Source organism: Corvus hawaiiensis, chromosome 2 (assembly GCF_020740725.1).
Source record: "Corvus hawaiiensis isolate bCorHaw1 chromosome 2, bCorHaw1.pri.cur, whole genome shotgun sequence".
NCBI lineage: Eukaryota > Metazoa > Chordata > Aves > Passeriformes > Corvidae > Corvus > Corvus hawaiiensis.
Window position 1 is genome coordinate 9,810,234 of NC_063214.1, and position 26,154 is coordinate 9,836,387.

A 26,154-nucleotide genomic window follows, 5' to 3' on the forward strand; every position below is an offset into this window, starting at 1 on the left:
GGTGTATTCATATATTATATTATTCAGATATGTATTAGACAGAATGCATGTTTTTAATAAGTAATTTTTAGTAGCATAATCTTCCTTTATCTTCATGATTTGGTATAAATTCATGGTATAACCTTGACCAAAACCAATTTGGGGGACCCAGTTTAACCTGATCCCATCCATTACTGGTAAATGATGCTGTGAATATCAGCTGGCTACTTCTGTAACTCTGCTAGCCTTCCATACAGTGCTGCCAGTCTGTAATCTACTCTGTGAAACAACCCACCTTCCATTTCACTAGTCTGGTGTCAACAGAAAACACTTGCCCAGCAATTTGCAATACACACATCTGAAAAGTTGTTTGGACTTTTCAGAAGGGTTGGAATAAGGCAATTGATGTAACAACAAATACCAGCAACAAATCCATCCAATCTTCAAGTTCAGCAGTGCAGCTCTCAAAAAAATAAATGGTCAAAAAATCCCATTACCCACTGATATAAAATGTTTTAGCAGATTATTTAAATACCTCGTGGAAATGAAGATTTGCTTGCGGAATCTCTGTGTTCCCAGCCAGCAGTGCCAGAGGATAAGAGCACCCCAGAAACTGTCAATGCAATTTTGTGGTCCCAGTCTACACAGAAAGCATTATCTCATGCTGGAAAAAGGAAAAAGGGAACACAGCATCTCTATACTGTGATTTGTTTATCTTTGTACCAAGAAGGCTTACCTTTCAGCACCCAAACAGCAAAAAATCAAAAGAAGAAATATTTCCATAATTTACACCAATTGGCACACACTCCACAGAATCTGGAAGTCAGTGGGAGTGAAGAAGAAAGACCTGGCAAATGGGACAAAGGGAAGGAGATCCAGCTTCCTTGTTTCCAGCACCCTTATAGCCTCTCAGTCCCCCCAAAAACCAGTATTTTATTGCCCTCCTTATTCTACAGGTTTACCCTGGGTGCCTCTGCAAGTAGCATGAGGGAAAGAAAACCTGATTTGAGGTATTTCCCCCTTTTCCACCTTATCCAGCCTTACAGGGACAAAAGACACCAAAGAAGCTGATGGAGACTTGCAGAAGCCTCTCTTTTTCCATGAAAACCACAGCAACTCTTCAAACTCTCAGAAGGGAGAAGGATTAAACCAAAACCTGGCATTTCCTGTCTCAGCATTATGCAGGACACACAGAAGCTCAGACTGTCTTCCCCCTTCCCCAAGAGAAGCAAATGAGCAGTCAGTGTATAGGAACCTGACACAACTGAGCTAAAGCCCCGTAGGTTGTCCTGTAACTCCTCCACTACCTGTGTGACCCTGCTGATGGTCATGGTACTGTCAAGAGACCTGACTGTCCAATCATCACCAGTTGAACTCTGCCCCAAATCAGGGATAATTTGCCTGCTGATTTTCAAAAAAATCTCAGCGGATGAGAACAGTATTTTCAGCTATGCTTGAAATCACCTGGATTAAAATACGATGCTAATCTCTGCTCCTTTATAGTTAAACCAGTAGACTAAAACATACTGGTAAGGTATATTATCTTTGCAAAAATTAACTTCCTTTTCAATTACATTTAATTTCCACTTCATCTCTTCCCTATATTTATTCCACAAACAAGCATTGTGTTATTAATGATTCAGAGTTCCCCAAATCCATACGTTTTATGGATTTTATGTCAAAGGGGACTCACAATACTTTAATGAGGAAAAAGAATACTGTTTTACTGTACTCATGTCTTACACCATCCAGCCAATAGACCTGTAAGCAATTCTAAATATTTCTGTAACAGCACCATGGAGATCACAAAAAAGAAATAGGCATTACTAGCATGCTCTGCCTCCACCCCTCAAAAAGATTGATGTTTTCCTGCAAGACCTTTTTTAAGAACAGGTATGTTTGTAGCAAATTGTTAATTCCTCTCCTATGGTTGTACACCTACACACAGGGTGGAAGAAAATCCTTTAAGGTTTTGTAGCAAGCAGAAATAAGATGATAAAACAGAGCCATCAGTCACATTCACAGTCAAGGGAATTTGAGTCTCCTCATTTTTCTGAAGACATCTAGTTTCTCTGTGCATGCTCAGAGATTTAGCTATTCACATATTAGAATGACATATTTGAAGCAGTAAATTTTGCATTAGCAATGCCGATGGAGGAATGAATAATCTTGGAAAATTAGATGGTGGGAAGGCTGGTGTTGGAGAGTAGGATGAGAGCTGGAAATCCTAGATAAAGCAGAGAAGAAGGTTAGTAGAGGGGAGGCAGAATGGCAAAAACAAAAACATGAAGTTAGAAAAAGAAGGAAAAACTCCCATAGAAGAGAAGACTGGAAGATGTAACAAAGAATCTGGGGGAAAGCTGAAGTGGAGAGACAAAGATTAGCAGCTGGCAGAAAAATTCAAATGTTCAGATAGCAGCATTTCAATGACACTAATTAATAAGAAATGTGTTGTTATGGGCAAAGTTGATGGCATTTTCTCACAGAATAGCTTACTGGGGCTGTGGCCCCCCAGCCCTCCAGTTGTGCCAATCACTTGCTGGTAGATTAAGATACCAAAATGCCTCCTTGTACCATTCAGGTTAAGCTCTATTGTACACACACAGGCACATGAGCAGAAAAGTGCTGCAATGGCTGCTTGGGAGATAAGGAATTTGTATAAAGGAAAGCATAAGATTGGGGAGGGGGAGAGAAGGGATAAGGAAAAAATCTCTGGGAAAAAAAGGAGATATTCAAGCGACATCAGTCTTGATATTAGCAGCTCATTAATTCTCAGCTTATTTTCAGTCTCTGTGGAGATTTACCATATGTGACAGCTACTCAGCCTCAGAGCCAGATTAGAACAGTTTTCCAGCTACCAGCAGCCTAAACTGCCACCCAAAAGCCTCATCATTTTCAGCAAAGTTTGATGAGCTGGTTACCCTTTAACAGCCATGTTTGGTGCACTAAACTGCAGTGGGCCTGCTATTTTTCTCATATGAGTGCTGACAGATGAGCCTGATTATCACCCGAGATCCATCTTGCTCACGCTCATTTGGACAACAAAGACAGCAACTGAACTGAAAGAAAATTCAAGGAAAAGTAATTGAAGATGAATTAAAAATTTCAATAGATTTTCCTGGAAATTTGCCTACAAAGCATATTGTTTACATCTCCTCCATACAGAAGTTTGAAAGCATATCCCATGATGCCTGCTGCTAATGTTTTAGCTCCTGCTCTGGACAGGTTTCTCACAAAGCTCCTGGATGCTCTAGGCCAAGATCAATTTGTCAATGCCAGGTTGTATGATGATTTATGACCACAGCTGAGTGAGGATGCTGGCCATGTTCTGTCTCTCCCTAACTACCTGTGTTGAACTCAAGCCATCCCAAATCCCTTATGGGCTATGTGGATGCATGCTCAGAGTGGCTGAAGCTGTTTATTGAATTTCCAGGTATAACTCTTTTACTTGAAGGAAAATTTTGGAGGAGAAAATGTGAAACTCTTCAGAGCTGTGTTGCACTTAGCAAATATAACATATCACAAAAGGAGATAGGCTTGTCAAGGAAATGTGAAAAAGCTTCTCAAAGTCAGAATTTTATTTGGCCAGGATTTTTCACATCACATGAGTTACCTAAGGAAGGAACATCTGCACACATACCAGATACACCTGTAAAAGTGGCAACAGGTATCCTAACAGATACACAGGTGCAGGCAACCTGTAAATTAGTCTGCTCTGGGTGAACATTAGGCTCTGATTTTCCTTAAGAAAACAGCAAAGAAGTCATGTATAATCTGTAGAGGGGGATCAAAGAACAAAATCATATCTTTAACAAAAAAAAATAAGGAAAACCAAGGGTAAGAAAATTAAGAATACTGAAGCCAGAATAATTTACAAATGCTACAGTCCAGACTGCAGGAAATAATAAATTTAAGAATAGTGGTGTGAAAAGTGAATTACATGAATAAGGAAGGTCCAGGTGGCTTGTGTGAGCAGCATGAGACAGACTTTGCACTCTGAGTATACCGTACTTATTGTTTGGGACTGCTGGAGGCAAGATGCTGGTAAAAGTGTATGAAAGAATAAGGATCAGATCCTGTCTGCCAGTGAATTAATGCCTAGACTACATTATTTCTCTGAAGGAAAACTTTATTTGTTTTTCTGAATAAGAAATTCCTTTCTGAAGAGATGTGAAAATTGACAAAAGTTCAAGTTCTATAAAGAGAAACAGGAGATACAGCTTCTTTCAGCAGTACTGGCCAATTGTTATTGTTGTTGGTTTCTTTTTCCAGTGCAGCCATCCAGGAGTGCTTTATCAGCAGGATTGTGCTGATAATTGGCTGCACCTCAGGTAAGATGAACCTGAGTGTATTGCAGGGGAGTAGAAGGAAAAAAAAAAAAAGAGGAACAGAGGGAAAAAAGTTATTAACATTTCCTCAATATCACAGAATCCACTAGGAGGTCAAAGTTGTAACAATTTCATTTCAGAATGAAAACATCAATGCTGAAGAATGATGAAACAACAGCTACCATGGCTGCTTCAGGTGTTATGATGCCATTATAGAACAACAACCTTATTATTCACTGTAGTTGTTCTTCGCATGTCTTGACCACCTGTGACAAATGTTTCTGAATCTGTGCACAGACAAAACCTCAAATTAAACCTGACAAACACAGAAAGTGTCTTGAGCTAACTTGTCCTTCCTTTGCAGTTGTTCATTATGGAGTGACCTACTCTTTTCCGTGTCCTACATGACTCACATCCCTGTAGATCATGTTTATTGAGAGCTGATAGTTACAAGTGCTGACATTTGCCAGGTTTTATATACCTGGGAATTAAAATAAAAAGAATCTGACAAAGACATTGTAAATAACATGAGAGAATCTCCCCAAACCTGTTCACTGTATAAATGCAGAGGAAAATTTAGTTGCTCTGTTTCCAGAGGCTCTTTGTGGTGCTCAATTCCCATTGCATGAGTGCTACTAGATGTGCAAGCACATAACTGCAGATATAAAGTCAAAGTCATCCACGTTACAACAAGGTTTCAGATACTTCATAATGAAGGCTTCATCAGAGAGTGAAAATTATTGGCATCCCTGTTGATGACTTTTACAAAAATCGTAAAAGTAGAAAGTTTGCCAGCTGGATTCATCTTCCTGTGCACAGTCATTTATGAAGCTTTGAAATTTTAACCATTGGCAACAATGCTATAGTTGAAAAAACTCCAAGAATATCTGTTCGATGACAAACAATGGTCTGCTAAATGGAGACACGCTGTCCTGACAGCTCCAGCTTCAGCTATATGGTATGAAATGTGCCAGCAAAAGCAGAGAAGACATTCATAAAACTGCTTCCAAAAATGAGCACCCTGCAGCTATTAGAAACTGCGTGAGAATCACCAAATGTCAGCCTCATGTTCAACAACATTCAGTTTAATAAACAGATTTAAGAAAGTGAACAGCATAAGATGCTTCAAAACACCCTTAAGACTACAATGAAAATATTGAGTAGTAGAGGGAAAAAAAAGCAGCTATTTACCATTAAAAAAAAAAAAAAGAGGGAGAATTTTGTATTTCTTTTTTGTTCCCTGGGACCAATTAAGAGCATTCTGTCATTATTATTGTCAGCACTAGAACAGTTTACGAACAATAATCAATTCACTGACATATCCTCATATTGATAGTCTGAGGCCTGCACTGAGAACCACAGTGTTTTGTTTTTTAACATAAGGTTTTTTTCTGAAATTTTCTTTTCTGAGAGAGTATTTAAATTCATCCAAATCTAAAGAGAGAGAAGGGGCTGTGGGCAAAAGGAGTATTCTGTGCACTAGATCCATAATGTGCTACAGAACTATCTGGAAAAATTGGGAATTATTTTTTGTCCTGAAAACTGTTGTTGAAATACTACGTGTCCTTTTATTCTCCCCTCACTTTCCTTTTCTTCTCCTTGCCCTCCACTCCCATGGCTGCTCCAGCTCTGAGTGTCTCCAGTGAGGTGAGAGGTGCCAGGGCAGGCACAAGACATCCCTGCCAAAACAAACATTTCCTGGTTTGTGACCTGCAGAGAACAAAATCAAGGAAACTTCAGGTATTCACTGAAGGGTGCTGAGTTTACCTGGATTTTGCTCTTTTATTTTTTTTTCTCCAAGAGTGCTGCTACTGCTATAAAGGCATGTGAGATTCACTTGTCCCACAAAAAGTCCATATATTGGTCCAAGCAGGAGTTTCTGATCAAAGCAACTCAGTTTCAAAGTAAAGTTTCTTCACCCAGAAAACTCTACCAGAAATATTACAAAATGCTGTAATTCTATGATCCAATTAATTAAGGAAGAAGTAGTTGTACAAGTACTGAAAGGTTTTACTCTCAGCTAGAGTACAAGGGTACTTACCAGATCTCAGAGGTCTAGTATTTTTACTGTCAGCTTCCAATTAACTAATTGACATCAGTTTCTATGAAAATCATGCCTCCTAAATCCCTCCATGAAATCCAAAGTGTAACATATCAGCAATCAAAAGCTGAAATTCATATCTGTTCTCTTTCATGGGTCTGGAGGAGACTGCAAAGTATATGAAAATATGGAATGGGTTATTTGGATATTCTTATTTAGTCATAAGTGCTTTTGAAAACACTTGGGATTTGGGTAACCCTCAAAAGATCTAAAAGAACATATGGACTGTGATGGAAGGGAATTCAAAGCCCCATGTTTGGAAACAGGTTTTTATGTGCCCAAACATCCTTGTAGAGAAAATCAGAATGTGTTTGAATGTCCCAGGGCTGCAAGGTGCACAGAGTAGAAAGGCAGTCCTTTGACGGGCAAAAATCTGCTCATACACGACAGAAACTAATCCTTCATCTTGATTAAAGAAAATACTAAAATTTTCCCACACATTTTGCCAGGCCCATGATCTGCTTGCAGGTCATCACTGTTCAGAGTGACTTACTGTTTCAGCTGTTTTGAGGTGCATTTCTGTGCTGCTGTGAATACCTGCACGCTGAGGCAGGGAATCACGCATGGCACAGCACAGCCGGGTCGTGACACACTGCCGAAATCTCTCTGCAACTGTGATCATTCCCCTGGAGTTTCTCAGGCTCTGCACACAGGGCTGAGCCACTCAAATCAGGACTCATCAGCCAGTGGCTCTCCCTTAGTTACAAATGCTCTAAAGGCACCCAGTGACCTAGTTTAAACTTAAACCTCACATCCCACATAGATCTAATATAAAGTGAACTTTTATACATCCCTAAGCATGACGTGGCTAAGACAGCTTTCTGGGCAAAGAAGGACAAAAATAGAAAAGCCTCATTATGTGCCTAACAACAAGGTGGAAAATATGCAGATCAAGTTTATGCCTGGTGGGAAAAGAGAAGGAAGAAGGGGGTGGGTAGGCTGAAGATAGTTTGAAGCCTGTGACACCAGAGTAAATAAAAAATATTTACTTATCAGTGTCTGCAATTCACTGGAAGATCTGAGGGACTGGGAAAAGAATGGCAGAGAGGTTTATTTTCACTACAAACTGGATTGGGTGACTGTCATTTTAAGATTGGGAGCAGGGGAGACAGGTCTGCAGTAGCTTGGGAAAGTGTTTCAGGCAATTGGTGATTAATTGTACTCTGCTATGCCACATCTCTTTCTATTAAACCCTAGATGGCCAAATCTGTTTCCTAATTGTTTTTGTGTTTCTCAGTCTCCTTTTCTCTTGCATAGGAGTAGGCAATTTCTGTGCCATCAATATCTCATTAAGGTGCCCTGAATCTGAAATGCCTTGTTTTGTTTTTAATTTTGCTTTCCAGCCCTTTTGCTACATTTTATGACATGGCATTTTTTGTTTGCTCGTTGCGGTCCATTTATTCTCTGGCATTTCCTTTCCCCATGTTATAGCTTTATTTGTTTCTCTGCCTGTTGGCACTTGAGGTGTATGTAAATTATTGTTGCATGCTTCACCATCACCACCTATTGCTCTTCATTTCCCCTAATGACAGTCCCATCTGAATGCTGGTGCCTGCTCAGGTTGTACACGTGTAGAAAATAACTACAACTCATCCGTGAGGTCTTTTTTTATTTTTCTTATGTTTTTTTCACCCTCTTTCCTGTTGCTGTTTGCCTCAGACTTGTGTTCATGAGGTGAGGAATAGAGCTGCGTGCTTTCTGCCTAGGGCAAAATCCTGCTGCCACTCGTGCAAGTAGCAGCTTAGAGGAAAAGGAAGGGCATTCACACAAATAGCTAATCAAAGGATTTTTAATGATATTCATTAGGAAAGAAATTCATTAACAAGCCAGCACAGAACATTCCCTGAAGGGAGAGTGATGTTACTGGTCACATCAAAGTCCCCACCTGACTAACACCTTTATTGCTGTTCATAGTAAGGCCAAGTTAGCAGCAAAATCAGTCGCATTCAGTTCCTGCCAAGCAAAAAGTCATCAAAGCATGGTCATGGAAACTGGATCAATTCTGGTTGACTAGTAAAAATGGCTTTTCAACTTTTCACAGCGATGTATAGTTCAGCATCCACCACTGATGCTTTTGAATTCATACAGTTTTGCATTTCATACCCTTCATTCTTTCCCCTGCTCTTTCTCTCTCTTTTATATGGGTACCTCTGACCATGTCCACAGTGGTGCCCATGGTAGTGGTGCAGTCCTGCAGCACCACAAACCTCAGCTGGATGGCTGCCAGTGCCCCTTTTCAAACAGAAGTCTGCAGAAGGCAATCTCATGCCAAGGTTCAGTGGGGAGCCCCACTAAAGTGGGGACAGATCCTTCACCCACACAAAACACCAATGCAGGCCTGCCAGAGCTCACCCCCACTGCCCAGGATAGATGCAACCTCTGAGCATCAGGGCTATTTCCAACCAGCAGGTGTAAAACTGCCCTTTTTTTATGCTCACACCATTACTTACCTATAAAAGGGACTCTATTTTTCTGCCAACTCATTCCTAGAGATTAGTATCGGTATCTTGGGATGCCCATTTGCTCTGTAAAAATTAGGTTTTTAAATAGACTGAAGCAGAAATCTCACTTTTATTGCGCTGCCCTGATACAGTAGTGCTCAGTTATTAGAACAAATTGTAGCAAGCAGCTTCCTGGTTGTTATATCCACGTAATTACTACGGGCTGATACATGAAACCCTGATTCACTCTTATGCTTAGAGGCAAGATCTCCATTTTGCAAGGACAGAGCAAGTTCTATCATGCATTTTACTGCCAAAGGAGGTCAATTAACTTTAATTGGTTCTAATTAGCACTTGCTCAAGCTGTTATATTCTTTACCTGCATCCGAGTGGCTCTCCAAGTGCTGCACAATGGATTCCTGCTTTTGAACACAAAGGAGAATTACTAATGGCATCCTTGAAGGCAAAAGATGCACTGATCAGCATAAGTGGGGAACAAATATCAGCACAAATAGTAGCAGGCCTTTTAAGGAAAAAAAACCCCACAAACATTTTGTGCCCATCTGGCTTTGATCAATTGAACTGAATGCAACTGTGCACCTTGTTGCTTAAAATTAGAACAATGTAAGTACACAAATGTCATTATTCTCTACCATAACTTCTCTACAGATGAAAGATAAGTACTGGAAAATGCAGGGGGTAAGGGGTGCAGGGACAGGGTAATGGCTCTGAAAAAAACATATCAATCATTTCCATGGTAGCCAAAACAAATACCAAGAGAAACAAAAAAAAATTGTCAAACGTACATCTGGAATGCTGTTTTCTAGGGTTTTTGAGCATTGTTTTAAAAGGTTTGTATTAAAGTGAAAGGTTTAAATTTTGGTGTCTTTTTGTTTGATGTGGCGAGAATTCAGCAGTGAACTCAGGACTGTCTAAAACAGACTGAATAAGGAGTCACACACCAGAAGAGATGCTGCAATACTGAGCTCTGCTCTAGGAACTTCTTTTCTGCTGGGGTCTTCCTGGATGTAGCTACACAGTTAAATAAAGGCAGGCTAGAGAGGAATCTAGTCATCACACCAGCAGTGGAACTCAGGGCTACTTCTCCCCAAATAACCAGTCCACCATGCATGAAGGCATGGCCCTAAATCTCCTCTGGGTTCCGTGAGATATCTGTATCTGTTAATCTGGATGGAGGAGTGTTGGCAGGAAAGAGCTCAGTCCTAAAGAGAAACAGGGAACAAGCTAGACACAGCAGAGCAGATGTTTGGTGCCACTACTCTCCTGTGTTCCCCGGTCCCCCTGAATTAATAAAGCATTTATCCATATATCCAGCCACTCAGTGCATGCAGAGTACTTCCATGGCTCTTCTGCTCTTGCAGCCCCCATGCCAGAAGCCCCAGATCCAGGGAACAGCATCAGCACTGAGTGCACAGACCACAGCAGGAGAGCACTGAAACAAGAATCGGGGAGGATGGTCCCAAAATGTGAGATGTGCCTGACTAAGTGGGCTCATTGCAAACCACCAATGGTGCCACAGTCATTGAAGACCTTCCCTGCCCTGAAAACTCCATCCTCAGAGAAGTGACCATCCTGTGCATTCTGACATGCCTGGGATCCACTGAAACCTGCTGAGCCTAAAGCCATGAGGGCTTCCCTGCTGGAGACTTCCTGGGGTCTGAGCAGCCAGGGCTGGGGCCTTCTACAACCCCGAGCATTCTCTAGTCTCACCAGCTTGGATTAGCCACATATTTAAAACAAAGCACCAGATTTAGTGTCCTGATGATCTAGGCCTCCTATGGATTTTGGATAATTTGTTTTGGTATGAAAACCAAAAGCAATGAAGTTTTTACATATTATTATACCATTCAAAATTGCATGTGAAACTGTGGTGGACTTGGCTGATTCTAAACCAGTATGTGTTCCTTATTTTAATATTAGTTTTTCCCTTTTTCCTGCTATTTGAATGTGCCTCCTAAAGGAATTGTCTGTTGCCCACATGGTTTTCAAAAACAATTTATTTTTTGCTAATGTGTTCCAGATAGATGGAACACAAAACATGTGTTAAAAAAATTAAAATGAAATTAAAAAATCCTCCCCTCAGCAAACAAGTACCCCCCAATCTTTACAAAAGAATGTCAACTTTTTTCTTTCTAGCTCCCGTGCTAAAACTCCACAAGGCCATTAACCATAAAAAAAACCCCCATAACTGCTAAATTGACAAACCAAAGGAGCTGCCTGTAATTTTTTTTTTTTTTTAAATAAAATTTCCTGCCAAAATCTCCCCCAACCCTATTCCCTTTCATCTTTCAGTTGTGAGGACTCTTTCTCAGCCTCAGTACACACCTCTTCTCATGGCTGGCAATGTATGGGCTGAGGCAAGCGTAAACCAGCATACAATTATTTCTAACAGTCATGTCTTCCTTTTGCACTGGTGTATAGTTAAATAAATATACTTAAAAACATTCCGTGCACCTTATCTTTTGTACTTTTCCCAAGGAACGGTGTTTCTGTTGCATTTCAGGTGACAACCAAAAGGTATTCGAAAGATTTACTGACTTGGATACAGACTTGAGAAATAATTAAAAAAAAAAACCCAAAAACCAAAAAAACTCTGTTCTTTGCATCACTGAAGAGGCTGCCCATACAGCAATACACCACTGAAGCACATGGAACAAATGCATTATTTGGTCCTTCAGCCCTCCTGCATTTAAAACTGAGCATGTATTCAATGCAAAGATTGAGAAAAATTGACCTAGCACCTATCCATACATTTTGAGGTATTCTGGACTGGGTTGGCAGTAGCTCCACCAGTACCAAACCCCAGGTCTGAGGGTTCAGACCAGGATTTACACATCCACGGGTCTGTGGGCTTTAGGCAGAGCAAGCTGTGCCCCCGCAGTGTTAACCTCACACTGAGAGAGCACAGCTACAAACAGAATATTCACTGGAACAGCTGTGTCAGTGTAATTACTCTGGTACAACTATTCCAGTATAGACAGAAACCCCTAGGACAGGCAATGTTTACCACTGGCTCGTAGCTTAGCTCAAAAAAGTGTATAAAATGCTCCTTGTCACCTGTAAGTGGACAGTGATGATCATAGCTCAGTCTATGTTATTATTGCCTGATTTTCCCTGTTTGGGTTTTCACATATTGACTCCTTACTCAAGGTCTTTTAACATAGATTTGAAATGTGAATATGTTTTATTTTTTCCCCAGTAAATATACAATACACACTTCAACAGTACTATTAACCAACTTCTTATGCCAATTAAACTTTGCTGCACTAACAATACCAATGAAACACATTAAGAGGTCATACTTTTTCGTGAACAAACTGTAGCCAATAAACAGTTTTTTAAAAAAAACAAATTAAAAAACAATTCTAAGTGCTGCCACAACATCCCTTTTCTTTAAACACATTATTCACAATAAATGTTTTCATTTTTTTTTAAAAAAAGAAGAATACTTCTTTTAAAATAGTAAATTAAATGGCATTTTAAAAAATATGTACTGTGGTTCATTGGAAGTACACTGTATAGAAAAGAGAGAGAAAAAAAAAGAAGAGACATCACCTGTAAGATAATGGAGACACTTTGCCATACACAACAACACCTTATGTAATATTGTAAGCAAATTATTAATGAACAAAAATGTACAGAAGCAGATGGACAAGTTAGTGAATATCATGGTACTGCACAGCTTTAATACTGACACACATTTACTTTCCAGTGGAAGAGATAAAACACATATTTGAAAGTAATTGGAATGGCTTTATCAACCTCTAAGGATACTGAATTTTGAATAGAACAGAGTGAGTAAGGTGTTCCACCAAAGCTCAGCACAAGCCTTTGAATTAAACGGGGAAAAAACCAACTATTGGTGACTGAGTTAAACATTTTCCAGAGAATTAAATTTGAATTGTACTCTGAATAGTCTTCTCTTCATACGGCAATACCAAAATAAAAACCATACATATGTAATTATGCTGCATTCTTTATCTTACTTGAACATTTTTTCATATTTTTAAATAATGTTTTTACGATAGTGTTTTAACAAGCAGGAAAATGACATATACTCATTGGTCACACATGTAAATAAATTCATACTTTTTTTCCTCAACTTTTTTTTTGTTTGTAACTTGCTAAATAACACATCTTGACCTTATGGGAGTTAACTAGCATTTTTCAATATTCAATAGTGCTGAGTTATAGTTGATGGCTGTAGTGTTTTATCTTATCATGGAACAAGTTAATGAAATGAAAAGCAACACATATTTAGCATCGTAATTTTCTTTCCTAAAATTCTGCCATGACTAAAAGTGTTCTTAATACTGGTGAGCTCCAAGGCAATATATAAAACAACATAGACTGGTTATATGAAAAGGGTATTCAATGGAAACTTGTGTTCACGGTCAGATAACTAACAGAAATAAGCTGTAAGATGCAATATTTAAATTAAGCATCAAAATAATGGGTGGGTTATCCACATACAATATTCTAAGAAGAGCTTGAGAATTTACTCTTTGAGATTTGAGAGGTAAAGAAGACTTGGACAAAGTCACGAAAATTAATGAAGAGACAGGATGCTGTCATTAATGTCCACTTACAGAGTCTGGTTTATTCAAAAACTGTAGAAACATGTGTTATCTCCTCATCATAGTAGAGTTTGAAGCCACTCACTAAAACACAGGTCAAAGATCTTTTTTTGCTTATATCCAATTTTTTTAGATATATTGTATTGCCAGAAATATACTTAATGCAAGCCAAAAATAATTTGACCATTGCTTTCCTTCCAAACACTAAACATTTTACTACAAATTTAGTGGATCCAACTTCAGCTCTTGCAGACTTCAGGTATGGAACAGAAAGGGTTGTGTAGACTGCATCAAAACAATTAATGTCATGAATTTCAGTGGTGCAGCTTTATCCTCTGTCCTACTGTACATGTATTGGAAAGATGAAATAAGATACTCTGACATTTCAATTTTTTGGAAGCAGCCTGAATATATGTCTTAATAATAAATTGCATTCTTATCTTCTTACTAAGTATTCCTTATGTTTATATGGTTTGTTTCTCCTGGAAAATCTCCTATATTTTGGGCTGGAGAAATTAATGGTAATAATTATTTTAAAACTGCAAAATAAAAACAGCTTTAGTGAAACACCTTAAGTTCTTTTGTTTGTAGAAAGGTTTGTTTTTCTTCCCCTTTACTTAGTGGCATGGGATGGCTAAAAGCAGATACTAAGGGTATCAGACTAATGAAAGGGTCTAGGCCATCTCATGCTACCTTTAGTTTTCATTTTCACTCATTAATCTCACACTTCCAACTTCTGACCCCTTCTTAAATAGGAAGAGCAACTATGTTGCTTGCTTTTAAAAGGTTTAAATCTGTCTCTAATGTCTTCACTGACATCAGTTTTGCCTGTCACTTTCTCATTTCTACACCCCAATGGAAAACCACCTAGCATACTCCTCTACATCCAGCGTTACCCAAAGTAGCTTACAGGACGTAAACCTTCTTCACACATTCAGTCTCTTTTTTCTTCATGTCATGAGGAGTAGAGTTTTGTGCTTATCACCAAATAAAATTGCAGTGCAAACTTTAAACATAAAAGTTACACAATTTAAAGTTAATATATGGCACCACAGCCTATTAATTCACATATAGTACAACAGACCAGTAAAAACAGACATGAATATGAACATAGCTAAAAAGAAGGTGAGCTTGCATAGCAATGCAACAAAAGAAATTATATACAGAAGGAAATCCTTTTCATCCTGGAGGGTGACTTTTTTTTTTTTTTCCTTTCTTTTTTTTATATACTCCTGACAAGGAATAGTTTAAGGTGGATGGTGTATTAAAGAGAAGAACACAAGTAAAGTATCTGTGGGATATGTGTGGCTGTGTGTCTTTACATTGCATTTACAGTTCTTTTAATAGTACATAAATAAAGAAAATGTTCATTGCACTGTTTAGTGTCATCACTTCCATGAGTTCAGACCTGATGGTCCATCAGAGCAGCTTGCAATGTGTCTTCTCAACTACTCTATAGAGAGAAACAAAGAGAGAGAAAGAGGTTGTAATAAGGAGAAAAAAACACACAAAACAAAGCCTATGGCAATATTACTGCAGCACAGGATGAATATTCAATAGGTTGTGAGAAGAGGGTTAATTGCTTCTAAGATGAAAAGCGATGGATGCCAAAATTTAGCACTTACCAGCACCGTATCTGAGACTGCACATTTCAGGGCTCGTGGGTCACCATTAACTCTCTGACAGCTACAGGGCAGTAACTGCCAGGAGGTGCTGAGGGTTTGACTGCAGCAAGAGGATGCAGACATGCCAAGAGCTCCACTGCTTTTATTACCATTAATAAATTTATTAAACACACCAGTATGCCCTAGCATGCTGGGGTTTTGATGTATTTTTTCAAACAACAGAGTCAAGCCTTTGGGCATCTGGTGCTGCCAGCATGTACAAAGCATCAACATGGTCTTATACAAAGTTTAACAGACACTGAGTGATAATAGAAAACGAATTTGGAAAAAAATTTCCCTGTCCTGGGATACTGAGGAAAAAAGTGGAGATATACAACTGAAAAACTGGGCTACACAACCAAGAAAAGAGGACCTCCATCTAAGAGAATACTGCTCATCAAGCAACAGGATATTAAGGAGAAGGCTGAGGAAATCTGTCAGTGGCATTTCCAAGACAAGCACACTAGACTTTGCCAAGAAAAATTCTAAGTTACTAGAATCTTGTCTCAATTTTCCCCACGCTTTACTAGCATACACAGAGCGATGCACCATGTAGTTAACACTGGCATGGCTTCCACAGACGTGAACTGGTCCAAACCAAAGAACAGAAGGACAGCATTTGTTTGCCATCACATGCAATACACCTCTGAAGGCAAAAAGATCTGGATAAAGCTTAATCTGATTATCACACACAGCTTGCTACTCTCTTCACAACAGATTTATATACCTTTTTTCTTTTTATCTATTTGAGAGTTTTAACTGGAGCTAGAGGTAAACTTACATAATTCGCCAGTAAACTGTCCTTGACTGTTTGATCCCACATAGCCTATATCGAGAAGGTCACTGGCATTGCGTTGGTGACCTCCTCGCAAGACTTCACCTTTTCTAGGTCCAGTCGATCCTTTAGAAGAAGATGTTCCTGAAGAGCTGTGGCCACCAGGGGATGGGAAGTTGGGTTTACTATATGGTACGAGTGCCTCTTCTAGAAAAGTAAAACAAAGCAAAATAATAAAGTCCTCGAAATAGGAATAAACAAGCTATTAATTTATGCACATCATACTCATTTGTATCTGTCTTTTGTCTTGCTTTATAGCATGACAATTTTACCGAAGAAAAAACTAAGAGTTGTATCCCAAGGACAGAGAAGCCAGTATGAATTTAAATCTTGCTTCCTTGTAAACGCCTAAGTCAGTTTGTATTAATTATAAAAAGTCTAGATTCATTATGAATAAGAGATCATGAATCATAGATACTTTAATAAAAATAGGTGAACACGCAATTTCCAAAACAATGAAGCTATGATTAGATTTTTGCTTCAAGCCTACATAAATGTGCTTTTTCCTTTTCTTTAGATTAAATCATGGCAACATTACCTCAATCAGTTTAGATAAAGAACTACAATATCAGCTAATTTAATTAGCTTCCAGCAATTCAGTAATTTCTAACGATGCAAAGTACACTGAAAATTTTTTTTTAACTGGTGTTGAATTACATTGGAAAATATTATATTATACATTGCAGTTGTAATATTTGGGGTGGATAAATAATCCTGCATCTTTTTCATGTTCCATTATGAACAAAAGGCTTACTTTTGCTCGCTTGGATTATTTTTCTGTGAAGACCTGTAATAATGAACTGCTTGCAAGAGCAGGATTAATAGCAATAAAGCATAAGACTGTATGTCTTCATACAGCATGAAGTAAAACAAGACATCACTTCTGATTAGAGTTTCCTGGAGATATTGTTGTAATAACCCAAATCTAAGAAGCATAACAGCAGCACTGATTTAACACTGAAATAGAAGAACTATTCTATTTCTTTGCTGTGTGTGATCCACTTTTGCCATCTCAGAAGCTGAAGAAAGAGATCTTGCTAAATATAGTTTGATTCAAGAAAGAGTATGAGTATATACGCCTAAACTCAAACAGAGCAATTGCCCCTTCTGAAATCAGTGGGATTTCTACTGCTTATTCTTGCCTTTTTTCAAAGTGAAACTAGGCCAAAAGGGTTTTCTTTAATTTGCTTTTCCAATTGTCTTCACTCTTAAACAAGCTTATGAGGAGAAATGGACTTTCTTTGATGGAGGGCAGGAACACAGAAGGAAAAGTAGGTGGGGATGTTTGGAAAGAAAGAGGAGATAAAAAATGCTTTTATTCACAAGCTTGAAGCCTTTGCAAAGACTGCAGCAGAGGCATAATTAACTTGGAGAAGTGCTAAACGAGAACAAACTTGTGGAGAAAACTTTTCAGGATTTTTCTTTTCAGGATTTCATTCTTTGTGCCTCTTGCCACAAGTGAGTAGGATGCAGGGATTCCCCATGTGAGCTGCTGTTGAACAGCCTGTTTGTAAGGTAAATCTGCTGCAGAAGAGGGCAGGCAGCTGACTTCTTTCCCTGCCAAAGTATCTCCCTCTGGTCGTGCCCAAGGGACCAGAATATTTGTGCTGCAGGACGGAAGGGCATTCCAGTGTTTTGTGCTATGACCATGTGCTGTCCTTGAGGAAATAAAAAGAAATGCTTGAAAGACACAGTAAAATGGCATTTAACAGCCACAGTCTCTCCTAAATTATGTTACTTGTTTTTTATATATCAAGACCTAACAATAGAGTTAGATGCAAACCTGGTTTCCAAAGGCTGGCTAAAATATGGAACAGTTTGCGTTAAGGCAGCAATAAAGCAAGTGGCATAAATCAGTTTAGCAGAAAGCTGGATACATTTTTAAAGGATGAAAACAAAAGTCACTAGCATTGCAAAAGAGTTGGAAAATGACATATATAGTCAATTGATTTGTTTTTCTAGCTTGTGGACTCAGGATAAGGCCTCCTTCGGGTTCAATGAAATATTGAGGAAAAACGGCCATGAATAAATATAAAGTGCATTATCATTATAGAGCATATGGTATGTTGAATTATCTGTTGTGCCCTCAAAAATAAACATAATCCATAAAATAAGTAATTGTGACATAAAATAAAGGCTAGATTTTACACAACATTCTAGCACACGAAAAGTAGTTGTCTCCAGTCCTGAGAATGGGCTCACATTTATTAAACACTCCAAACAGTGCCCCATGGCCAGGCCTGCAAAGAATATGGGGAAGCTTTGTTGGTGCCTTTCTCTTTGAAATACTGAGCCTTTAATTTGAAGATATAATTCTAGCCCCTGTGAAACCAGGATATGTGTGTGCAACAATGCTTCTATACCCCAGAAAATAACCAAAAGGCTTTTCCTATTATCAAAACTATTGTAACCTGATCTAGCACCACTTTCTTCAGAGGGGGAGCTGAGAATGTCATATTTGATGTGCTTTAACTGCAGTTCTACAATGAAGCCACTGCCAGGAACTCAGTGATCTTGTTTATACTGAAAGCCACCAGTGGAAACACGGATCTCAGACTTAGGTATTTTTATTCTATTCAACTTCAAACTAAAGGTCTTGCTTTCAAAATTTCACTCACAGCTTGGCAACGTCTGAATGAAACCCCCTAAGTTGCAAATTAGCTATTTTCTGGAAGCTGATAGCTAATAATAACTCTTTTTGGAAATGTATTGAAAACTGGGACAGAATAGATTTCCAAAGAACTATGCCAGTAATAAAGGAAAAGGGAAGCACAATTAATATTATTAAAACACCCAAATTTAATGGTATAAACCAGCATTAGGCACAAGAGCAGCCTTTTTTAAATCTACCAGAGACAAGAATGCAGAGCAAGAAAGCTGCAGTGCAAGAGGCTGGAATGAGAATGCAGACAGACAGATATGAAGCTCTGGCCCATCTTGTGCACAAACTTTATGAACTCCTCACGCCAGGGTAAACTCATAACATCTCCTAGAGGTGTCCTTTTTTATGCATAAAAAAGGATACGCACTTGCTCTCAGCATCCTGAATTTGACAAGAAGAGGATACCTATAACCACTTCAATCCTAAATTAAATGCTTGTGTAGGGCACTGGAAGTGTCATGATCAAGTTCTCTTTATTTATGGACAGATAAATGCATGCCCTGGAGGATGGGAATTTTACTGCTGTATAAGCTCTGCATCACAGAATAAATGACAACTTCTATTTGTGCACTTGTGAGACAAAGGAAAAAGAAGGGACTTCATTCTGAGCAGGTCAAAGAAGCATTCTTAATAATAATAATTTGCAGGGAAATGAGAAGTGCAGAGTATATTTGGGCTATTTTCTATATGTTTGTACATTGCAATTAAAATTGCCATTTCACCAAGCAGCATGAATTTCACACACTATTTTTAAACTGTGACTTCACATCATGATTTCAGAACATGAACAGCCACTCACTTGTTTATGCAGCCAACATATTAGGGGGGTTTTAACTGTGCCATTATTGCTACATTTTAAAATATGGATTGTATTTAAAATATTTACATCTTAAATACAGGTAGCATTATTTTCCCTAGGAGGACTTTATTCAGTAAATCCTGTCCCCATGGCAGATTTGTCAGCACACTACTATTTTTTTGTTATTATGTCAATGGTATTAATGTGTTAGATTAACAAGGAGCATTAAGAGTTGAATAAAATCAAGAAAAAGATGGATGATAAGAGTACCTCTAGTGTGACTGTGGGAGCTACGTACATAAGTGAAGAAACAGTGTAACCCTACAGAAAACTTTACATGCAGTATAATTTTTTGTTTAAATCCTCTTAATTGTCCTCTTGTATCACTCTAATCAGCACTGCATTGGAATGAGGTGATTATCGGGTTAAAGAAAATGCCCTAGGATGGAACAGCAGCTTTTACTTGAGGTCAGGCTGACAGAAGGAAGCTGTGAACGTTGTAGAAATACAACTCCAGAGCCCAGAATCACCTCCTGTGCACATTTGTGCAGACTTGAAATCCGTTTAGGTGCTAAAGTCAGCTTGGGGCAAGGTGCAGGTCCTGTATGAAGGTGAAAACCTGCGCTGTCATCTTTCTGGGCTTAAGAGATGAATGCTACTTGGTCATATCCTTTAATAAAGAGAAGAGAGGGTTTTTAATACAGATGAAAGGAATGTCAGTAGCTCAGAAGGATCAGTCTTCTTGCAGACATGGAAAAGCAACAGCTGCCAACTTGGAAGCAGGTTGAAAGAACTGGAAAATATGGCCCTATATGTATAAATATATACATCTAACAAAAGATACTCGAAAAACTCTCCTTCCTTGCTGGCCTGAAACTGTTCCTATTGTCTCCATCGCTATGCTTGACAACATTATTAATTTCCACAACAGTGTAAAGAGTGCACCAAATCAGGTGCTAATGAGATTTCACTGCTGCAGGAGGGAAGATAGCTGGATCACAAGCTCTCGTTTCACTTGGCCTTCTCTTATTTTCCAGCTTGACCCTCGCCAGTGCTCTCCCAGAGAGAGAGCTGTGAAGTGATCCTAGAGTCCTGCCAGGCACAGAACCCCTCAGCAGAGGGTGGGGTGTCGAGCTGCTGGTGCAGCACACACACACACCTGATCCGAAGGCTTGTTTGTGTTGGGCTTTCCTGAAATCCTCTTGGCGGTCTGTAGAGCTTATCCACTCCTGGGCTTGCCGCTGCCACTCTAGTGATGTCCTAGCGGGCCGGTCCAGGGAGCTCTTTGTGTCATCTACGTTGGCTGCGTGCTGCCTCTCCAGAGAGCTCCCCTTCCTCTCGGCAGAGCCTCCGCGCTGGCCGGGCACTATGGGCTGCCTTAAACCCTGACCGGGGGGCGGGTCGGGTGGTGGTGGAAGATCTAAAAAATGTGAATAAGATTCAGGTGAACTGATTTTTTTAATTGAAACAGAAGGTCTGTTTTCGATGCTGAAAAGAAAAGTGCCTTGCAAACAGTATGAGTCACTCAATGGGTTGGTTTTAAAAGGGGGAAATTTCACATTAATCAGAAAAGCGGTTTCGACCTCTGCTAGCTCTTTATTCTGCTTGCTGTGTTGCTAGCTCTTTCCACAAAAATCCATAGACTCTGAGCCCTGACTTACACTTCCACGCACGGGATTTATTTTCTGCGGGGTGTACTCCAGCTGTTCTGTTCAGTAACAGCAAGAAATTAAGAAAGGCTGGGGAAAACTGACCCGTGTCAGTTGGCAATTTCCCCCCACAATACTGGGGCTTGCTACATCCTATCTTTGGGCTACACTTCCAGCTTGAGCTGTAAACTCAAAACCTAATATAGAACTTCATCAAAATGAATAAAACGCCACAAAAATTGGGAAAAATTAATCGCGAAACCTACTGCCATTGAAAAAGCATCAGTACATGTCTGACAAATGTGTTTAAATGGAACCACCAAACAGTGGGAGAGCACTTTAGTCAAGTAAATGAAGAGCTAGAATCTTCAGAGACTAGAGGATGGCCACTCTCCAGTTTAGCAGTCTTGCAAATATAACCTATTAAAACACAATTTCAGCTAACAGAAAGACACTTGCCTGGTCTCTGACAACTTCTGTCCTTTTCAAGTTTGGGACTTGGACTACTAAGATGCTTGTAGAATTGAAGGTCAACCTTCTAATCACATTTGTGGGGGCAAAGGTGCACATTTTTATTAGTCCAAGATCCAAGGTAATTACAGGGTAATTTTATATAATTTTATATCAGGATAATTTTAATTCTAAATGCAACTTTTTCATGTAAATGATATGATAGACTTACAATAGTCCAGATTATTTAAAAGAAAAAAAAAAAAAAAAAACAAACCAGAAAATGGAAGGACCTTTAGTAGCATAATGAAAATTCTTCCATATGATATACTCATTTTATACAAGGAACACTTCTTGATAATTCTATTTTGGGGCAATGGATAGCCCAAATAAATCTCTGCAGCCACACCAACTTCACAAAAACCTTCGTTAGCTTACAGGAGATTTGGGTCTGACCTGTTTTCTAGTCCTTTGTATCTTACAGTGTTGTGAAGGTTTATCAAGGAACTGAACTTGGCTCAGTAACAGGCATGGAAAAGTAAACCTCTGTTTTGCCTGCAGGGAAGTCTGGTGTTTATAACTGTAGTGAAACTGAAATTCATTTTTTAAATTTGTCAGGAGGCCTTTGGAAGGAGTTTATTTCAAAGTCTATAATCCAGCTTTATATAATGCTTTATATAATGCTACACAGAATTTTTTTCATGTCCTTGCTGTTAGAGGTGATACCTATACCTCACACATGGAGCAGAAATGCTTCCCAAGTTCCTGCGATGTCATTCCAGACAACACTGTCTCTTACAGGAAGGTGAGGATGTGCAGGTTATTTGTGTTTGCAAGAGAAAGAAGTTGTGTCCAGTGACGCTCCTGCCCCTCTGCTCACAGCTAAAGGGCTGTGCCCCAGATTAAGATAATGCTGGCTCTCTGGCAAGAGCAGCCTTTTAATAATCTGTCAGTGAGCCTGGTGCACGCTTTATGTTCAGCACTAATTTATTTGAGAAATTTTTCGTTATGAATATAGATGTGACCTTTCATGACAATGACTATACTTGAGTTACTGTAGGTGGAAGCAGGAGGGTATGGGAGCTTGCCAATGTTAAAATTGCTTTATAGTGCTGGCTTCCAAAATGGAATTTCTTATAATTGATTTTATTGCGATCATAACCAGTTAATGTACAGAACCACAACACTGGCATCTGCTTATGCAATCTGAAATAGAGATTACTGAAGTTGTGATTTATAAGCACTTTGTGGAGATGCATTGAATCCAATAAACACAGCCATAACATGACATTGGACTATGCAATTTTCCCAGATAAAATATTTACTGTTCAATATAAACAAAATTTTCAAGTTGTAGCATAGAAAAAAAAATGCATTGAAATTATTGCAGTACTAAACTTTAAATAGACTACCCTACTTCAGAAATTGCTGTCTAATAGTTGTTATTAATTAGATACTTAAAAGGAAAGAAGGCTTGTATTTAAACTATACTGCATGTTCTAGAGCTGGCTGCGACTCCTGGAATTACTGTAGAGTTATGGTGTTGATCTACTGTTAACCTGATTATTGCTTTTATCCATCCACAAAATAAGCATAGAGACTGACTTATGCATAGAAGTGAAATGAAACAGCATATTTGTAAATTTCCTTGGGTGCTTTAAACCTGTGGATGAGTTGAAGAGAAAAACAAAATGTATCTTGTAATGAAGCTTCACAGAACTCTAGAAGAACTACAGGTACTTTGGAATTAACATAAACTGGCTCTGGCCTGAGTACAGACTGACTGAACTGTGACAAACGTGTCTGAGAAGATCTGTAAGAACAGTTACTAATTGTAGCCAAACATCACCTGATTAAACTGTTTGCTTCTTCACTTCCTTACTCAGGTTGACAGTCACAGCAACACCTACCTGTCCTTTTTAATAAAAGAAGCTGGAAGAAAGCTTCATTTGAAAATGTGGCTTTTTATTTGCTCTGCAACTTACATCCTGTATTGCAAATCTTGTGCCTTAGTAAAGAATTAAATATTTTCTGCTATCTTGCCTCGGTATATAGAAAGATCCCATGTATCTGGAGTCATTAATTTCTTACTCCAACACACTGAGAATAGTCTTGCCTTGCCTTCCCTACCCCTACTAAATGTGTAACAGATGTCAGCTGAGTTAGAAGTCTCACATCCTCACAGGAAGACTTATTACCACATAGAAGCAATCCAACTCGTTCCATCATGACAATCACTTCAGAGAAGTTCTGAATTTAGAAATTTAGGGACTTCAGCGGGATTTTCAGTGAGCATACCCAGAGTGGTAACACTGATTCACCCTACTTCCCATTTATCGTTCAGATGCTAGGGAAAATATCTGAAAGCCTGCCCTGAGCTAGTAACTTTCCAGGTCAGTAGGATGTCATCCAGACTTTCATTTTGAAGCCTCTAATGGCAGGATTATCAAACCTGCAAGGCAATTCATAAGTGCATTGGTGGGCAGGTGATGGTCTTATTGATTTAGTAATGGAGGGATTGTGATTGAGGAGCTGTAGGACATCAGAGTGCCTGATAAGGGGAAAATGGATATTCAGTTTGGGATTACTCCAGCCCTTCCTTAGAAGGCAGAGCATTGGCTAAATGATTCAGGCACCAGTCAAGGTTTGGCACAGCCTCTCATTATTAACTGGAAAAAGCATCAAGTTAAAGAACCTACAACTGTAAGGACACACCTTTCTACCTGTGTCAGTGATTTCTTTTCCTAGGGGTGATAATTACTGTGACATTTAATAAGCCTCTGAAACATTTTCTAGCATCAGGAAGAAGTATTTTCTCTACAGTGATCTACCTTAGAAAAAATTATTTTTAATACACAGTAGGAAGTTAGTGGCAAGGCATGGTAACATAAGTCTTATATTCCAGTTCTCCTTTTCAAACCCTAAGCACATTTCCCTTCTGCCTCCCCTTTTTTTTTTTTTGCATATCATGCTCAGCTAAGGAAGGGCTTTTAACTTCAGTCACACAATTACCATGCTGCAAACTATATGACAGATTCCACTGTTTTGCAATTCATGACTACATTGTTTCAAGGAAAACAAATTATTCCTTGAGCACTAACACTAAAAACCTCCTTTTTTTTTTTTTTTTTATGGTGGACTGTGAGCTCAGAATGAAAGTTTTGATCATCTGAGGGATTTATAACAGATTCTTCCTCTGTGGATTTGCTGTTGTCTCCGCAGTCTTTCAGGATGGGGAAGTGAGAGAACAAGTTGTACAGCAAGACAAATAAGAAGACTCCATCTAGAGTCAGTCTCTAGAGGCTTCTGACCTGCAGCTGAAGGAAATGAAGAAGCAGGGTTTTAGGGGATTTGTGTGGATTGCTGTCAAAACTAAGCATGAAGTTGAACCCTCAAATGCTTACACGGTCTGAGATGTGTGTGCTATGTGTTAAATATTACAGTTTCTTAGGCCTTTTGCACTGTCCCACATGGTTACAGTTAACAAGGAGGAAACACTCAGGATGTGTATGGGAATGGCAGAGAAAGCTGGAGCTTTCTTAGTCAATGAAAATTTAAAATGACAGACATCCAGTATGTGATGAGACTTAAACACAGGATACCAGGACTCATCCAACCTGGGAATTCGAAAACAACTGGCAAACCAAGTATATTCTCACATGACAAATCCAAGAGGAAGTAGTTATAAGGGAATGGATTTGAAAAACCAGAGAAAATGTACAGTGATGCTTTTCACAGAAATCAGGATGACCCCAGGCTGAATGGACTGGCCTGGATTAGGGCTTGGAATTGCTGACCACATATGAGGTTCTCCTACTTGCTTTTTCTAGCTATAGCTTAAGCAGAGTGGTATTGTCTGTCTTTGTAAAGTTCATTGCAGTATTTCACAGAAAGCACCCAGTTACCATTTTTAATTTCTGCAAACCAGAGATTCCTAAATTCAATTGTTTACATACATGCAGGTGGCAGCAGCAACCTTTAGCTTCCTTAATTGACAAATGATCTTTTGCAAATTTAACTATGACTCAGACTTGACATTACACTTTAATGACTCATATTCAGTAGGAGTTGAAGCGGAAAACGGTACCATTTGTGTTTGTTTGTTTGTTCCTGTGTTAATACAGGATGGGAACAGTTCCCCTATTGCTCCAGGACATTTTTGCAACATATAGCAAGGACTTTAGCTAGGTTTATAAAAGACAAATACTAATCTAATGCATCCGAAAGCTGTTATGGTTAATGCCTGTGTCTGAGAGGTTGAAGGAAACAGTATATCATTGTTACTCTGATTTAAATATATGAAAGAAACTTCATTAAGATTAGTATTTTATAAAGGATAAATAAAATACAATATGAGTTTCCTCTTTTAAAATAAATCTTAAAATCTTATCTCTTTCACTAATGTAAAACAATTCCAAATTTTATGATGGAGTCACTCTCTGAGGAGCCCCACTTCCATCTGTCTCATAACCTGAACTGGATTCCCATTAATTTTCTGGTACCCACATTACCGTAAAACATTTCTGTAGCAACAGTATTCAGAAGCAGAAAGATTAGTGCCACCATATTGAGTGCACTATAAGCTCACATGTACACAGAAATTGTGGCCCAAGATGCTCACAGTTCAGGGCGACAGGATACCCACTCA

The 26,154-nt window shown here is 38.9% G+C and overlaps 1 protein-coding gene across 12 annotated transcripts in view; it reads right to left on the bottom strand.

Annotated features, from left to right (window-relative positions):
• Positions 1-10,849: 10,849 nt before the first annotated feature.
• Positions 10,850-26,154, bottom strand: part of ROBO2 (roundabout guidance receptor 2) — a 1,061,828-nt gene continuing 1,046,523 nt past the window's right edge. For 6 of the 12 annotated variants that reach the window (XM_048289014.1, XM_048289042.1, XM_048289006.1 and 3 more), the window contains 3 exons: positions 20,567-20,827; positions 15,893-16,093; positions 10,850-14,900 (listed from right to left, as the gene is read on the bottom strand). In XM_048289014.1, the coding sequence (XP_048144971.1) occupies positions 14,899-14,900; positions 15,893-16,093; positions 20,567-20,827 (464 nt within the window). In that variant the 3' untranslated portion in view covers positions 10,850-14,898. The remainder of the gene's footprint in view (positions 14,901-15,892; positions 16,094-20,566; positions 20,828-26,154) is intronic. The other 6 variants (XM_048289061.1, XM_048289083.1, XM_048289092.1 and 3 more) reach the window with 3 other exon arrangements.